At 36.9% G+C, this 18324-nt stretch overlaps 1 protein-coding gene across 1 annotated transcript in view; it reads left to right on the top strand.

Moving 5' to 3' along the window:
* The window catches only part of TNFRSF19 (TNF receptor superfamily member 19), a 59655-nt gene that overhangs the window by 14253 nt on the left and 27078 nt on the right, over positions 1-18324 (top strand). Inside the window, exons 3-6 of the mRNA XM_054164672.1 lie at positions 1175-1263; positions 3115-3225; positions 13157-13335; positions 16458-16543. Of these exons, the coding sequence (XP_054020647.1) occupies positions 1198-1263; positions 3115-3225; positions 13157-13335; positions 16458-16543 (442 nt within the window). The 5' untranslated portion in view covers positions 1175-1197. The remainder of the gene's footprint in view (positions 1-1174; positions 1264-3114; positions 3226-13156; positions 13336-16457; positions 16544-18324) is intronic.

Raw genomic sequence — 18324 nt, 5'->3', positions numbered from 1 at the left:
TAAGAGACCTTTTCCAATGGAAGCAATTCTATGAGTGTTTGCCTCACCTAGCTGAAAGCAGTGACATTGTATTACTGTCATATATGTGGGTTAGAGTCAAATTCAGATCGGATGTTGTGTAGGCTGGATTCACTTATTATTGTTGTTGTTACATAGTTTGTTTCTGAACTAAAAGTTACACTTGTATTTCCACGTAACTAACAAAACCAAACAGTAAGACACTAGAAATAAACACGCAACCTCAAATAAACAAAAGGAAAGTAAAGGGAGAAGAAAACATTTCTGTTGCCCAAGCACATTATTTTTAATGGTTATGGGGGTGCAGTTCATTGATTTTAATAATAAAATTAGAAGGGAAAAAAAAAAAAAGGAAAAAACCCACAAACAAATGAAAACTTCCTTTCTATGCAGTTTCAAATAGTTCTCCATTTTATGGTTTTGTTTTTTTTAATCACTTTTTTCTTACCCCTTCTTTTAAAAGGGACTGACTTCTGTGAAAGGCATTATGGACTGTTCTTTCTTCTTTTTCTCAGATAAAAATTGTCTGGGGTAGGATGGGATTGTGGTTATGCTGTTGGAAATGTCTTCTGTAACAGTCTTTGCCTACCAGATCATAAACAATCATGATAACACATCTTTAGAAGTTAATATCCTGTAGGTAAGTGGTAGAAGCACATCCTGCTTATGCCTCCAATTCACTGCAGAATGAAGTAGAAGAGGTTATTTTAACTGATAGGCAATTGCATTCTGTTCCTTCTGTATTGCAACATGGAGATTTCTCATGATCAACTGTGTCTTGGCTGATACTTGGTATATTGGAAGAAACTGATTTTTGTCTGTTGATCAGTTGGGCATCTAGCAAACAGGAAAGATATGTCAAGGTTTTGGGATTCACAAGTGCTGATAATCTGTGATCTAGATTGATAGCTGTCTCTCTTTTGTGAAATAAGGCTATGGAAACTTTGTGTGCATTGCCTTGTCTTCTGCAAAACAGATTTTATTTTTCAGCATGGGTTTGTTTAGCATTCAGGAATCCATCTGAAATATTTCAATGGCATTAACAGATCCATATTTCAGCGTGTTGAACGACATTAAATGTTGCAGACATGTGACTTTTGCTATTTAAACAACACTGCAAAATATAATGTCTGCTTTTTTTTTTTTATTGTCCTAGGGAGAAAAGCTAAATTGTAAGAAATGGATGCTAAAGGATTACAAGGAGAAGATAAAATGAAGATGCTTATCATTTTACTAGCTTATTTGGTAAGTTAAAAATATTTTTACTTTTTTCCTCAGGATAAGTGTGTTAAAAATTGTGTTGGACACAGTAATGTTGCCTTTTGGCTTGCACCTTACTGCTAACACTGAAAGTGTTAAACACACATGCACAGACAATTACACATGCATTTTACCAGTTTTAAAAGTGAACTGTATAATTCTTGCCACCCCTCACATGCAATTAAAAAAAAAGTTTACCTTGTGAGCCTCTTCATGGAAGAAGGACTAGGACACAATACAGGTGAATATATTAGCTTAGGGGTTTGGAGCATTCAGTTTATCCACTGAACATAGCATAGCACATGATTATGCTGCCTAATAAGTGTACTTCAGCTCTGGCTTGCAGAGACAAGCTCTAGAACTAGGAGTAATTAATGCCTCATAGCTATGAGAGAGGCTTTAGTCTTTCTGAAAAGACTAATGTGCAAAGCCAGACTTCAGTAGCAATTGTGGAGAGCATTTCTGTGATAGAAGCCTGTCAATTTTAATGTCTAATGCAGACATTAAAATTGTGTTGATGGAGCTCACAGTGTTTGTTAATGCTCTTGGGCAGGATTTTAGTGATTATACTGAAACTCTAGATGGCTGGTATTAGTGCTTATGACATTTCTCACAACCTTAGTTTCTGATTTGCTCAGAAAACGTACTTAAGTGCCTTTGAAGGTGGAATTTGGATTGTCTCCCATTCATCTCTTTCAGTGTAAAGCGATAGTGAAGTTCAGAATAAATAGTATTCCTACAGGCGTGGGGTTGTTTCTGTTGTGTTGTTTGTTGGGAATTTTTAAGTATCCAAAAAGATTGAGTGATTAAACATTAATATTTTAAAATAAAGAAATGGATTTTAGCTTATTTAGTCACTTGTAATAGCATCATTAGAAAAAATACAAGATCACATATCAATGAAACAGAGCAATGCAATGCAATGTTAGGTTAGCTTACCACTGTGAAAACTGGAGCTTTAGTAAATGGTCATGTGCATTTCTCATAGTGTTGATTAAGGTGAAGGAACTTAAACTCTTGTGGGATGTTAAAACATTTTATTTTCTTTTTTTACAAGAGCCAAATATCAAACAAGTCTTCTAAGAATTGTAACACTGTGTCCAGTTCTGGGCTCCTCAGTTTAGGAAGGATGTTGACTTCCTGGAGCGTGTCCAGAGAAGGGCAACAAAGTTGGTGAGGGGCTTGGAACACAAGCCCTATGAGGAGAGACTGAGGGAGCTGGGGTTGCTTAGCCTGGCAAAGAGGAGACTCAGGGGTGACCTTATTGCTCTCTACAACTACCTGAAGGGAGGTTGTAGACAGGCAGAGGTTGGTCTCTTCTCCCAGGCAACCAGTTCCAGAACAAGAGGACACGGTCTCAGGCTGTGCCAGGGGAAGTTTAGGCTGGAGGTTAGGAGGAAGTTTTACACAGAGAGAGTGATTGCCCATTGGAATGTGCTGCCCAGGGAGGTGGTGGAGTCACCATCATTGGAGGTGTTCAGGAGGAGACTTGATAAGGTGCTTGGTTTCATGGTTTAGTTGATTAAGTGGTGTTAGATGATAGGTTGGACACAATGATCTTGAAGGTCTCTTCCAACCTGGTCTGGTCTATTCTATTCTATTCTTAAAGGTCACTGAGTACTGATAACCTTTACAATTCAGGCTATTTATCCACACTTGGAATTAAATTAATTTTCATTGCCATCTTTAAAGGTTTTGATAATGCTGAAAGTTATTAAGATAGCAACATGAATTTATTTCTTGGATTTAGAGTTTATATGACTTGTATGTTAATTACAGATTAATTGTACTTCAATATGTTTACTTCTTCCTTTTTCTTTTTTTTACTTTTTTAAGCTAACCAGGGTAATTTGTGAGACAGGAGATTGCAGAGAGCAAGAATATAGGGACCACAGTGGAAATTGTATCCTCTGCAAGCAGTGCGGACCTGGAATGGAACTTTCCAAGGCAAGCAAATAATGCTTTCTTGAGTTTACTTTGTTTTCAGTAAAGGCATTTGCTTACGTATTAGTCTTATGTATCACTTTATAATAGATAACTGTAGCTCTGTAGAAATTTCTTTTTGTGGGGCTGGGGAAGGGCAGTTTGACCCCTTTACAGTTTTTCAAGTATCATATTTTCTGGTTCTCTTTGTATAAAATTCTCCATTAAGAAAATGGTGATGCCATTAATACAATAGGCAGTACCATTAGAAGATCTGTGTGGGAGTTCAAATTAAAATGAATTATTATATATGTTTTTTAAAGGTAATGCTACAAAGGGGGGGAAAAGAACTGAATAACCTCCCTGTGTAAAGGAAAGTACAAGTTTCAAAATAGTGATTGGTGGAGACCCCTGAAATGGCAGGGGGGCTTGGTTCTTACAATGCAAACTTTCAAAATCAGTTCTGCATTTTAGGTGATGCTGCCACTATAGATAATGTTTAAACACCTATGCAACCACTTGTCTTAACAGAATAGTTTAGAATAAAAGTTAGGGCATAGGCACCTAAACACAGAATAGGATTCAAGTAAGAACTAAGGTTTTCTTAGAGTGACTAGATGATAGATGATTGTTCTGTTCTCATTAGCTCAGTGTTGGGAACCTGTAGTCAAATGAGGCTCAATTTCTTTGCTTTACAGCTTACTAATAATGTTATAAAACTAATCCATATCTTTTATGGATTAGTTACTTTATGCCATGTAAAGTAACTGAGAAGGTTGAGGCCAGAAAAATACATAGTATTATGGAGACAGCACATGAGAAATCCTTACTAATATTGTGTACAAAGAAAGATGGTTCTTGAGTCTTATATAAATGTTTTGTATTTTAAAACTGCACCATAAAAGTTTTGGAATTAGCAGGGGTTTTTAGGAGTGCAGAAATGAATTAGTTGAGGTGAATGGTGAATGAGGTTATCAACTGGGATACAGTACAACTGTAAAGTTCACCTAGCAAAATTTCCAACAAAATTCCAAGTCTGAGTGCCAGTCACAACAAGGATGTTAGTTGCCTTCAGTATTGAGAAAGTAGGTGCTGTGTATGAACAAGAAAACAATGAAGGAAGATATTGAAGTGGGAGGGAAGAAGGTCTATGGTAGGATTTGTAGAATCATAGAATGCTTTGGGTTGGAAGGGACTGTCAAGATAATCTAGTTCTACCCTCTGGGCAATGGGCAGAGATGCCTTCCACTAGACCAGGTTGCTCAGGGCCTCATCCAAACTTGCCTTGAAGGACTCCAGGAAGGGGCCATTCATGACCTCCCTGGGCAACCTGTTCCCATGTCTCACCACCCTTACTGTAAAGAATTTCTTCCTAATACCCAGTCTAAATCTACCCGCTTCAAGCTATTCTCTCTTGTCCTATCACAACAAGCCCTTGTAAAAAATCCCTTCCTAGCTTTCCTGTAGGCCCCCTCAGGTACTGGAAGGCTGCTATAGCATCTCCCCAGAGCCTTGTTTTCTCCAGATTGAGCAGTCCCAGCTGTTGTGTTCTACCCTCTAATCATCTTTATGGCCCTCCTCTGGACCTTCTCCAGCAGTTCAATGGCCTCCTTCTGTTGGGGACACCAGTACTGGACACAGTACTCTGAGTGGGGTCTCATGGCAGCAGAACAGGGGGAGAGGATCACCTCCCATGTCCTGCTGGTTGCACTTCTTTTGATGCAGTCCTGGATACGGTTGGCCTTCTGGGCTACAAGCACACATTTCCAGCTCACGTTGAGTTTTTTGTCAACTGCCACCTGATAGTTAGGACCCTAAGATACAAGAGAGCTAGCTTCTGTGCCCAATGCCTTTGCATGTGGAAGGACAAACTCTGGTTTGTACTTCTACTGATAGAGTAAAAAGGATGATAAAGACAGAATTTAATGTTATTTAGGAGGAGTGACATTTAATATTCAGAGTTGCTTGCTTTTATATGCATGTTATGCATATCCAAGGGGGAATGCAGTGTTGTTTTGGCAATTTTTTTTTAACATGAAACATTACAAAGTCTGGTGTGTATGTAGGTTCAAACAAGCTTTGTCTGTGGCATTGTATTTCTTACTATATTCAGCTCTTGGAAAAAAAATGCAGGCATATTGTGGTTTGTGGGTGGTTTGAAGGGATTTACTGAAACTGAGTGACACAGTTTTCTCTATCTCTCCACCCCATGTAGCTAGTTTTCAGTGTGTTAACAGTAATGTTTAGTTTCACACTTTTATGGGGATTGCTTTCTATGTTAGGCAGTATTAGTTAGGGTTTAGTCATACAAACAATATGAAGTAAAGATTTGACAATGACTAACAGCATGGATGTGGTTTAGTTTGGATGTTTCATTGTGTGTGTTGTTGGTTTAGTTTTTTGGTTGGTTGGTTTTTTTTTTTGTTCATTGTCTGATACTTCTAATTTTTAGTACTAGTTTTCCTGGAAATATGAATGCTTGATTAATTTCAGTATACAAGCAATTACATCTCTCAGAATGAAGAGGCTTTCAAATGCTACTACACTATGTGACCATTTTAGGCTGAAATAACTAGATTTCACTCAAACATAATTGTGCATGGAAGCATAATTTCCTTTGTAAATAGAGGTGCAGTTGTCTGAATCATAGCAAAGGACGTGATGCTTTGGCTGTTAATGAAATGCAGTTGAATGTAGCCTTGCTGAACTACAGCTTGAAGCAACAAAGCATGTTAAGTCAAAGGTCAGAATGCTAAGGGAAGAAGGATTTAATGATACACTTCAAGTGATTCGCAGCACAGAGGGAGTTTTGTTTGCTTGATTTCTCCCTCCCCCCCTCCCAACACGTGAGAAAGCAATGATGTAATTGTGCTGTTGTTTAATAACAGTTTCTTAATAACAAATAATATGTCCATTTTCTATTTTTTTTGTTTGGTTCCCCCCTCAAAGTGTTTTAAGCAGTAGACTGACAAGTTTCCTTTTTATGTTACTAACAAAAAAAACCTCAGCCTGTATTGTTGAATGCAGAAGGCCAGCTATGGGATCAGGCATCAGTGTGCTGTATGAGTGGTTGATGTAAATATGTCCCTGCTTAATTCTCTTGGAACTCAGTTCAGGTAGAACTTCCACTGCTGAGTAAGCTGAAGCAGACAGATCCATTGTCAAGGACCACAGAGCCCTTGCTTCACTCTTATTTATGAGAAATTACTTCATCTTGGTTATCTGAACATGTAGATCTCTTCCTTGCTGTTACTGACTATACACAAATAGGAACTGTGTTCCTTTCAAAAAAAACCAAGTACAGTTCATACTAATGTTTCATAGAAACACTATGAAAGGAATTTTGAAGTTCTCAAGATAAAAATTAAGATAAATACCAATACAGATGGGTACTATGAATTAAATATATTGCCACTGAATTGACCAGCAACTAGTTTAGAGCATTAAGTACATTTGCACATGTACTTTCTTCCTTTTGCCTTTGTTAAACTGTGTACATGCACTATATGGATAAAAGTGCAGAACAAAATACCACCTCTGCAGAGTGGGTGTGTGTATATATTTATATACTTGTTTTTACAACTAGTAAGTTACATATATATGACCTTTGTTGCTATACTATGTGAGCACTTCACAATAACTTTCTGAGTTAGAGAGATGCTGTTGTCTTTTACTTGATACATGACATGCTAAGAAATAAACTTGCCCATATGGTGCTGCAGGAAGTTTTTGGTGGAGTATACAGAGGGCACAGAGTGCAACAGGAGAATGGAGGCTTTCTCTTCACAGTGCAACACATAGACAAGACAAGGGGCAACAGATGGAAGTTGTACCAGGAGACGAGTTTTATCTCTATATGATAAAGAAATTATTTACAGTGAATTCTACAATGAGTCATTCACTGTAAAACCTCCCCAGGAATGTGGTAGAGCCCCTGTCCCTAGAGGATTTTAGAATGCAATTAAACAAGGTGCTGGATCAGATTGGCTCAGCTCTCTGTCCCATGAAAGGTTGGACCAGATGTTCTCTCAAGGTTCCTTCCAACTTGGGCCATTCCATAATTCTATGACAAGTGTTTTAGTTGGAAACTAGTGCTCAGTCTGTTGGATTGAACTTCCTGTCAGCAGAGATAAACTACTGCAGACACCTACTGCAGACAGCTACTGCATGAAACAAACACACCACAACAACAACAAAACCCCAAGCCTTATTTCATGTAACTATTTCCAACTCTAGATTATTCTTTTCAGCTTTTGCTTTTGCAGTTTGGTGGGGCTCCATTTTTCAAGCATGTTTGTAAAACAATTATTTCTTCCTTAAAAGAGGAAAAAATAGTACACTCTCAACTTTTCTGATTCCCTGTCAACTGTTCTAACATAAGCACTGCAGATATTGCATTAACTCAGAACTAAAGTCCATTGATCACTTGTGTTGATTGCATTTTCTATAAAGTGCTTTCAACATATTGCCATCGTAAGAAAGCCAACTTTGTTGTTGTATCAATAGCTTAGCATTGATGGCGAAGGGAGTGAAAGCTGTTTCTCCTGTTTGCTTCCATTTGTCCATTTTTTAAAGAAGAAAAATCTCTATAACCTTTCCTTCTCACAAACATGTCCTTCATAATGTTTCCAAAGCCTTTGAACCACTGCTTGCCTTTGAGCGTGTGGGGGTTTTGTTTAGAGCTGTGTTTTGTCTGTTTTGTTGGGGATTTTTTAAACAGTGATTTTTTTTCTGCAGTAGACTAAAATGATTGTAACAGTTCAGGAGGAATTGTTTGCTTCATGGGGCTCATTTCATTATTTCATCTCACATTCGTTATTTCATCTCACATTCATTTAGAGGGAAGCAAAGGATCTTGTAGTTAAGCAAATCATTTAGTATCTTTCATTCTTGAAGTGGCTTCAAGCTGCCAGTGCCTGAGTAGTCATTAGTGTGGCTTTATAGAAAGAGCCTTTTTTGTCCTGTCTTAATAGTAATCTGTTTCTGTATCAGTCACACCTGATACATAATTTAAATTTATATATTAATGCAGAAATAGTAAATTAATGCAGAAAAAGTAAACTGAGATAGTTTGAGTTTCAGCCTTTTCCTGTAAATGTTGTAGTACAGAAATGAGATTCCCCTTTCCAGCTATTTCACAGTAATATGCTTTCTTTTTAAATTAAAAAAAAAAAAAAGTTAAAAATCTGTAATTCTCTGTAGCTTCCCCATGTTAGTGTGGTAGTTTTTTGGTGGGTTTGGTTTGGTGTTTGTTTGTTTGTTTGTTTTTTTAACTTAGATATCTGAAAAGCAATCTGTACCTCAGCATCATCAGGCTTATATTGCAAGTCCAAACTTTAACTACAGTTCTAAGTTCTTTATGGCAGCATTTGGGATTGTAACTCAGAAACATGGAAATGATAATTGTGGCAATAATAATGTTTTTCCACAATGCCCTACCTGTGAAGCTATGCTGGTACAGTAGATTTTAGGGTGTACTATCAAACAGATCGATTTTTAACCTGGATCGGTCCCATGGTCAGATTTATAGCTCAACCACATAATCAGCTGTGTCAGTACCCTTGACGCAATGTATGACAAGAAAGAAAAAACAGAGGTGAAAGAGGGAGGGCCTTAAGCCAGTATTGCCACCAAATACATGATGATAAATACTGTCACCAAGGGGCTCATTCTGTGAGATGGAGGAAGGGTGATGGTTATTAAGGCTGAGCTGCGTATCATAAATTGCTTCTTGCACCAGATGTATCATGAAAGGAGGCCTGTGTCTTGGCTCAGAACAGGAGTTGTGAAGTAAACAGGAGGTACTGTTAGAAGCTACAACTAAGTGTAACAGTCCTCATACAGAACATGAAAGTTGAAGTGCTGTCTGACATGTCCCAGTGAAGTAACTGAGGGTTTATGCTACCATGTTTAGTAGTTACTCTGAAACTTCAAAGCGAGCCAGATTGCTGGGAGGAAGCCTGTCCTATCTCGTGCTCAAGAGAGGCTAACATGTTTCTCTGTCAGTCTCCTGGAAGCTGGAGCAGCTGCATGTAGGCATGTTAAATCTTAAACGCCGAGCACAAAACTTCTGAAACTAACTTTGCACTTTGCCGCAGCAGTTAAATCTGACATGCTTGCAGCATGCTGTAGCAGCCTGTCCTGCTCAGACTTCTGCTGATAGATACAGCTGATTAGTGGGGTTTAGATGAGATAGATCCTCAGCCTTATGGTACTTTGGAAGCTGAGTGCTGTTTAGCAAGGCTATATATTCAAATGTATTACTAAAAACTCCCTTTCCCTGCACCAGTGTGCTGTTGCAACCTGGAGAGCTTTTTCCTGAGCCTATCCAAATATTCTTGTAAGCATCAGAGCCCAAGTGGAATTTCTCTGTGCTGTACCGTCTAGGGACATGCAAGTTGCGGATAATCAGTGGAGCCAGAAACAAAGTCTAAAATGTACTTGCAGATTATGATCTTAATAATGCCAGACAGCCTTTTTTTAATTAAATTTGAGGTTATTTTAATTGAAAAAAATTTATTTACGATCTAATTTAGTGTTCCTTTATTTTCAGTGTTGCATTCAGCTTTTAGGGAAAAACCATACCACTTTACTCTCTGTAGTCTGCTGTATATTTGGGCATTTTGTCTGAATCAGTGTTTGGCTAGTATACAGGGAAAGAAAATGTTCATGCTGCCAAGGTAGTCCTTTAAGAGGTGTCTGTGTTATTGCATGTATTTAATATTTTTTAGCTTGATACTAAATTGTGAGTTTAGTTTACTGCAGCTTCCTAGGTGGCCTTGACCAGTCATCTCCTTTGATGCCTTAGTGAAACCCACTTCTAAACAAAGTTGTGCTGCGGATACCTACGTTAAAGCCAATGAGATGTCACAATACTGTGGTAGTGAAAGCTGTACAAGTATCCAGGAGGTAGAAGTGCATTTGAATTTTGAGGCTTATTTTTTTTAATTAATGCAATTTTATGAATCAGTGTTTTGGTTTTTAAGGGCTTGCACTCTATCATTTGAGATTGCTACGCTAGAAGAGTTACAAATATAGCATAGATTTACTTACCCTCCTTTATTTTTTTCTGCACAAAATGAAGTTTTGGAATGTTACAAATTGATATTGCCAGTTTTCTCTTGTGCAGTCCTGAAGTGAACTGCCACAGGAGATGGGATGTCTTTTCAAATTATGAATGGGAGGATGGAAGGGGTGAGAGGAGTTGGGAATTATTCAGATTTCATCAGCCATATAATGACAACTTAGTAAACAGAGAACCAAGAAAACTGATCCACATCAGTTGTGCACATGTGCTGATACAAGATGAACAGTTCGTGGTTTATATCTTTGCTGGACTGCTGAATTACAAAGCCCAAGATTTCAAAGGGTCTAAACCATATCTTTCCATTTGGAGAATGTGGTTACTTATGAGTACAGAAATGTTTGAAGTTCTGCCTGATTTACAAGTTTAACTATTTATTTGCACCTGCCAGGCAGCTAGCTACCTCAAATCTTATCTGTCGAATTTCTAGCAAGACTTAGAAGTCATCTTTGAAAAGACTGGAGACTAAATTCTTCAGGACGAAGATTCTTTGTATTTCATCCACTGTTTTTATAGCTTTAAAGTAAATAATTCCATGTTACAAAGAACCACTAAAATGTGTTTGTACATCCAACTACAGCAAAACAGACCTGAGACCTAGAAGCAAATTACTCAAGCTTTGGTAGTTTGGGCCAACTTTATTTCCTGATGTTTGCTTGTTTTTGATCAGAAACTTCAAAGGTAGTCTGGAAAGGAGAACTTATAATTAAGTTAATTTAAGCCTTATATTTGAAAGTTTACTGGGACTTTGGAGGGACCAATTCCAAGTGATTTATCAAAAGACCTGAATATACTTAGCCTTATTGAGCTATGTAATATAACCTTTAACACTACTGTTTGGATGATGTAAATAGAGTAAAGAGTAGATATTTAGAAAGAATATGCTAAGGAATAATGAAATTAGATGGGAAAAGTGTATTTAGACCTAGAAAGAGCAAAATGTCTGAGCAGAAGTTAATCTGGTTACAATTACCCATAGTAATTAGGCCATCTTGTATACAGTCTTACAGTTGCATAAATGGAGTGTAAAAGTAGACACAATACTTCTAAGCATCATAAAATAGAACTGCTAGGAAGTTCATTGTTTTGGCATTAGTTTGTGGCAGAAACTGGTAGTTTTGAAATAAAATGGTAAAGCATGTTAAGAAGGAAAAAAAAAAAAACCCAACAAAATATTTATCTCCTTTTGCCTACCAGCTTTGGCAGGGTCAGGATCTCCCAGGAAGGGCGTGTGTGCATGAAACTGTAATATGCTTTTTTTGTTGTTGTTCAGTGATTACTAAGTGCAATGATTTGCCCGAGTGCTCCTTAATCTGAATAATAGTCAATAGTAGGAAACTACGTTGCAGCTAAAACCCAAACAACAACAGCACACCTAACAAAACCAACAACAACAACAACAATGAAAATGTTTTTGAAACACCTGGATCTGGAGAGACAGAACACATTTTTATTGTTGCTTGCTTAGAATTGCTGATTTTCTGTGTACTTAAATGCTTGCTCTTCCTGAGAAGTCAGTGAAGATACTCTTAACAAACAAACAAAAAAGAATTGAAAATTCTTAGAATGTCTAGAAAAATGCGTCTGATGATGTTTATTGTTACTTTGTAATTGCAAGTTAGAGGCACTATAAAATACATACTGGACAACCCAATTACAAAGTTTATTTCATAGATATTCTCTGAGGTTTTGCACTGAGAAAGTCTTTCCTTTACTGCAGCAGATTTGCTTAGGTGGGTGACTGGAAAAAGTTATTTATATGCATCAAATATGTATGTTTAGTGGGAGTAATTGGTGCAAACCCTCACTCAGGTTGTCCCAGTTAAAGATTTCCTAGTTTTCCCACTGGGAAGATGCTCTGATCTTCCACTGAGGCTGCATACTGGAGAACCAGGATGTCTTTTCCAGCAATTTGTTGTGTTCCTCTTGTGTTTTGTAGTGTCACTGATGCATCAAATCTAACAAAAAAGTACTGCAGAAAGCTTATTAGAATATTCAGATGAGAAAATGGAATAGCAACTCCTAATAACTTCAACTGTGAGAAATAGTGACATGAAACTAAAATAGATTCATAGTTCTTGATAGCCAGTTTGTAGAATTTAGTCCCTGAATATGTTCAGTCTTTCTCTTTGTAACCTGTCAGGTGTATTAGATGGCTTTTTGCATATGAATGAAAATTAATTCTTCAAGGAGCTAAATTTGGGGTAAATAACCAATAATCATATTCCTTTTATAGTAAAATATCATGATTCCCTGTGTTCTGTGGAGCTATTAATCTTTTCCAACACCTTTAGAACTGTTAGAAATGGAGCAGATTGAGTTTCTGAAATTTTTAGTGGCTAAGCAATGTTTTATGCCTAGCTAATGGTCGTTAACCAGCTCTGTTTTATTTGGTAACAGAAATTCTAAGCCTTTGAAGATCAGTGCATTCTCTTTGGCAATTAACTTTGTTCACTTTAGCTATGAACCTTAATATCAAAGTGCTTCTTTGCTGTTTTTGTAACTGAGTAAGTGCCTTTATACTTCACTTGTCCCAGTTTCTGCACTTTCACATGACTGACCTAATTAAAAAATAGACAGCTCAATAATTCTGCCATAAGCTAGTAGTAATGAAACTGTGGGAGTCCTTGAAGCCCTTTATCATTCAAATACACAGTGGTTTCATGAATAAAGTGGATGACTAAGATTAGTTATACAAGTAAGGGAGATTATTAGCAGTGGAACTTGAACTTGTTGAAAGGATGGCTTTTGTCTCTAGAAAGACCTACTCTCAGTAATAATTACACTAGGTCTTCATTTTATCCCAGCATTCTCTTCTCATTCATGCTTTCAGTGGTTGAATAGCTTGCTGCTGCTTGTTGATCCCTACAGGAATGCGGCTTTGGATATGGGGAGGATGCACAGTGCATGACATGCAGGCCAAACAGATTCAAGGAAGATTGGGGCTTTCAGAAGTGCAAGCCTTGTCTGGATTGTGCATTAGTTAACCGGTTTCAGAAGGCCAACTGTTCTGCCACCAGCAATGCACTATGTGGAGACTGTTTACCAGGGTAAGTCCTTTTCTGAAGATGACAATTTGAACAAATTATGAACTAATTTGCATTGGTGTTTGCTTGTTCATGTTTTCCAGGTAACTATTTGTATCCTTTATGTATATATGAAAGTCCTACATTCTAATCCTGGCCTTGCCAATCATTTACTGTACGATCTGAGCATGTAATTTCAGAATTGCAGTCTTAATTATCTCATCTGTAAAAATAGTTTGATAATTACCTCCCTGATTTATGAGAGTATTGTCAATGTGGTGTTTAAGCAAAATACTTCAAAAATATTGAGTATTACTGCTGACTTATTTAATTGTTATAAAGGATTAAACATTTGAAAACATACACAGTCACCTTCTTGAAGACTGATCACATTATTTTCTTCTTGTTGTTTGGGGTTTTTTTTACCAATATGATGAAGAAAATTCAGGTGCATAATTGACCATCACTACTTCTGGTCTAAAAACTAGTGATGATGGTCAATTACAGTGTTGAATTTTCTTCATCTTATGTGTAGAATTGCAGAGCATGATCCTGGCTAAGAATCATAAATAATTATTTTGGGACAAATGATAATGGTGTGGAGACTCACTGAAACTGCAGTTAGAAATCAAGACCTTAGTTTGTTGTCCAGTCTTCCCAGTTCTCTGTTGCTAATGTTCTCTGTAGTATGAAGTGTTAAGATCTCCAAAAGGCTATTCTTTACATTGTAGCCACGTTCTACTATTCTATATACCTGCTGTGGGTTTATTAAAAGGCATTTCTGATGCTATTTTGAATTACAGATTGGTAGTTTTAATTGTTAGGAGCTGGTTATGAGAACTGATTTGCAGGTGTAACAGCCTTTTTATTTTCAGGGTATATATTTCAGAGATGTTTTTAAAAAGTTCATACATTTGTTTCCTGTATATTTCTCAGTCATTTTATTGGATTTATTTTTATATACTTTTTTTTTTGTTGTTAATACCAGCTATCAAATACATGAAGTTATTCTTAAGGCAGAAGTGAGATCTCTTAATTTATAAGCACTTAGTAAAGCTTTAGTAATTAATGTTAGTGTAAGTTACACAGCAGCAGCCCCAGGCATTAGGTGTTACAGCCACTTTTGATACTACATGGAGCCATGTGGTAGATTGATTCATGCTCTTACTGCATATTACTATGTAATGCCATGTATTATAGGGCTTATTTGGCTTTCAGTAGTAAGAAAATTTCCTTCTTGCGGTGTTCAAGCTAAACTTTGAAAGGTGAGAAACAAACAAAAGTCAAGCCAGAATAAAACGTGAATTAAGAGTGAATCTAAACTGAAGGACCTGGGAATTCTTAGTATTCTGGTCTAGAATGTATTCTAGATACATTTGTTGAATATGCCTTAAAATGAGAGCTGTTACCACAGTCTGCATTTTGTGTTAGGAAAGTTAGAAACATGAGAACAGGAAGTCATGGGTAGGGGAGTCACAGATCGTCGGATCTGGATGTTTTGAGAAATAGAACTGTAGAACACACCACCACTTGTACCTGTCCATCAGTTTAGATGCCGCCGAAGCAAATGGAGGATATTAGCTAGACAAACCAAATGTTTAGCTAATGTTTTGCCTCTCAGTAATCACATTTGTTTCTGGTTTGCGTGGGTTTCCAACATTCGATTCGCTATTGTTCAGCTTCAAAACGCTACAGTGAGCGTGTCCACTAAAACCAAATGTTAACACATTTAATGCAGCAAGTCTTCAGTCTATGAATCTGTTTCTGTTCACACTGTTAAAGAGTGGGTTTCTTGAGCAGGTGGAAAGCTGTTTGCTTTAGCTGATAGAGTCTTTGTTGTGTAATGGCATTTTCAGTATTCATAACTGAACATCTGTAAAACTGAACTACAGAAAACAATTCACACACTCATCTTGAGCAAACCACAGACACTGATTCTGGCTTTGTACTGGTGACTGAGTGACAGACAACATCTCTTGATTAGTGAGGTGTTGTGGAGAGGTTCTGTAAAGGATGTCATACTTGCATAAATTGTAACACTCTAAAGTTCCACTTTTTCATTTGGTATGGCTCTTGTTCCCTGGTTTAGGAGTGTAGGCTTCTGTCGCTGTAGGCAGTAAGCTCTTCCAACTCAATAGTAAATTTCTTGAACAATCTTGAGAATAGAATGTTTCCTTGGATAAGATTGCTTCTTTTTTCTTTTTTCAATGGTTTTGCATTATTTTGTGTAACAGTGAGTGGCTGACTGGTTAGTTTTATTGTTCAGCATTGTTGCTCATGGCCTCCCATTGGTATTACTTATCTAAACCATCTGACTGATACTTTTGTTTGCAATATCCAATTTTTTTATGCTTTGAAATGCTGACTATGTAGAATTTTTAAAGTAGACACATCTAAGTGAGAATATGGAAACAAAGTGGAGAACTGGATAATGTGGATTGGGTCTTACGTGGTAACTTTGCTAATTTGCATTCACAGTCCATAGACCTTGTAATTTTGGTTGGTAGTGAAGATCTTCCTGGAGAAGGAAGGGTCAGAATTGGTTTCATAAAACAATTCTGAGACACCACTTTTATGGTTTTGCTGTTCTACAAAAATATCAGAATAATTGTATTTTTCCAATGATTTATCACACAGCATCTGACAACTTGGTTTGGTTTGGTTTCTCCCTTTCTTTTTTCCCTCTGAGCTAGAGGATATCTTAGGAATTTTAACTAGAAAGCAGATATCTGACCCATTATATATTTTAGTGCTGATAATTGCCTTGTAATATCTTGTTTCTTTCAGGAGGATTGTGTACATTTATCAGTTTGCTTTTGTATTTTTTAAACATGTAAGCTTGCATAATGTAAATGGAAAAGAGGGTATTGATTTCTGCCAGAAATCTCCAGATGTATTTCTTATGTGAATAAAGGTTATAGTGACTGCATTTGGACTAGCAGATGTAGAACTTTACTTTAGATCTAGAGTTCTGCTATTAATATCTAATGTGTTTTTGCTTACTTTTATTTTCTTCTACTACCTGATGGTTTGCATTGGGGGACAAAAAAAAGTTTGCAGTACAGAGGATTTTGTTAAAACACCTAGTTAAGGTTGTGAGGAAAAATAACTGGCTTTGATTAACTGTGTTTTCATTTGTGTTCTAGATTTTATAGGAAGACTAAGCTTGGAGGCTTTCAAGACATGGAGTGTGTTCCTTGTGGTGATCCTCCTCCTCCCTATGAACCCCATTGTAAGTGCTCTTTCCCTGTTGAAGAGGGATTCACCTTTTTTTTACCTTTTTTTTTTATTATTCTTTATTTTAGAATGTCTTCTCTTTTAACTTGAAAGCTTGGCAAAAAATTACAGTTATGAAGGACCCTTTTAAAGGCGTATTTTCTTATGAGCAAATGGTTTTGTTAATACAGTTCAGCAGGTCCAGCACTATCACTGCAAAGTTCTCCCGTATGACCAGTCACTTGAGGATAAACATTCCTGTCATACCATGTGATAAGGGAGCCCTGAGTCCACTTCTGATGTTGTCATATTAATTTTAATTTGTGTTCTGTGTTAATGCCAAAAGAAAGGTAGCCTTCCTAGACTCTCTAACTACTATTGAGTAGGCCTCAATGAGTATGAATTCTTTCCTGACACCCGAGAGGTAATTTGTTGATACATTTGAAAATAAATTTGTTACTAAGTTTACAGCAAGAGAGAACAGTATAGATAAATATCTTTATAGCAGTAGGAAGGAAATGAATAATCAGTTTCTCTGCTTGCTTTTGGCCAATGAGAGGACAAGAATCTCTATAAAAGGAGAGAACCTCTTCATTCTGCTACAGAAGCCTTTTTACTACTTCCAAGACTAATGATGGTCTACACCCCATTGAATTTTTAATTGAATAAGGGAGTGAATTATTCTCCCATTTATTGCTGTCTGCTTTTATAATGTGAAAAACAGAAGTGATCCAGCACAGTCTGGAGAAAAAGCTTGGGTTTACTTGTTTGTTTCTGCAACTGGGAAGTTGTGTTTTGGGAAGGCTTCCCCCTCCCCCCCCCCCCCCCCCATTCCAAACAGAAACACATGTTTATAAAAAGAAGGAATCATCAAGTTTCTGAAGTGTGTCATGCTACTTTACTAAAGATATGCTGCCTTCCTTTTTTTTCAATTGTGCTAAATAAAAGTACAGCAAATATGCTATTGTGTATTAAAATTAAACTTAAGTTTTATATTTTAGTGATTATAATGGAAAATAAGGTTTCTTCAGCATGTCAGGTATTGCTTAGATAGGGAAGCTTGGCTCATTTGAAAAATGACTGTTTTAATTCCATCCTAGTTTTAATGTCCTCTGGAAAATAAGTGTACAAATCCAGGTTATCAGACAATGTTGTTAATAGTAAAGCTTCTTATAAATGTGGGTTTCTCTGCATTCCTCTTATGGTTTGAGAGAGCTCCATTAGATACCTCTAAGTTGTAGAAGGTATTTCTAGACAGAGTTTGAAGCCAGGCAATTTCATATATACACTTATTTTTAATGGGGTTGATCAGTTTAAGTGTTACCTCCTTCAAAAGAAAGTCAGTGAAATCCAAAGTGCAACAGTATTATTCTGTGATTTCTTACTTAATTTTATGCATTTTCCCATCTTTCCTTGTTTAATCCCTTCTAAGAAAGCCTGCTGTTCAAGCATGATTTCTGCTGTCTCACACAACCAAAGACAGGGAATAAGAAATTGTCTCCTTTATCGTTCCACTTCGACTGTAGTTAGTGACTCAAGTATTTCTATCTTTTCTGAAATCACAGATGTTGATCTTTAACAGATGGTGAAAGAATGGTTACCAAGCCTTCTGAAATAACTCAGAATTGTTTGGTTCACAGTGATTTGGCTTTTGTAAATGACGCTATGTTTAGATCCTAAATTGAGCTGTTAGGAAGCTGCTACTAATTTTAAGTGGGCAGTAGTGCCTCATGGAAAAGAGCATTTTCTCCAGCACAATGGTAAATCCAGATTAGAGAATTTTTTGTTCCCTAATCT

This window comes from Dryobates pubescens, chromosome 10, assembly GCF_014839835.1.
Source record: "Dryobates pubescens isolate bDryPub1 chromosome 10, bDryPub1.pri, whole genome shotgun sequence".
Classification (NCBI taxonomy): Eukaryota; Metazoa; Chordata; class Aves; order Piciformes; family Picidae; genus Dryobates; species Dryobates pubescens.
Note: the sequence above shows the minus strand (reverse complement) of the source record. Positions and strands in the feature narration are given on the sequence as shown.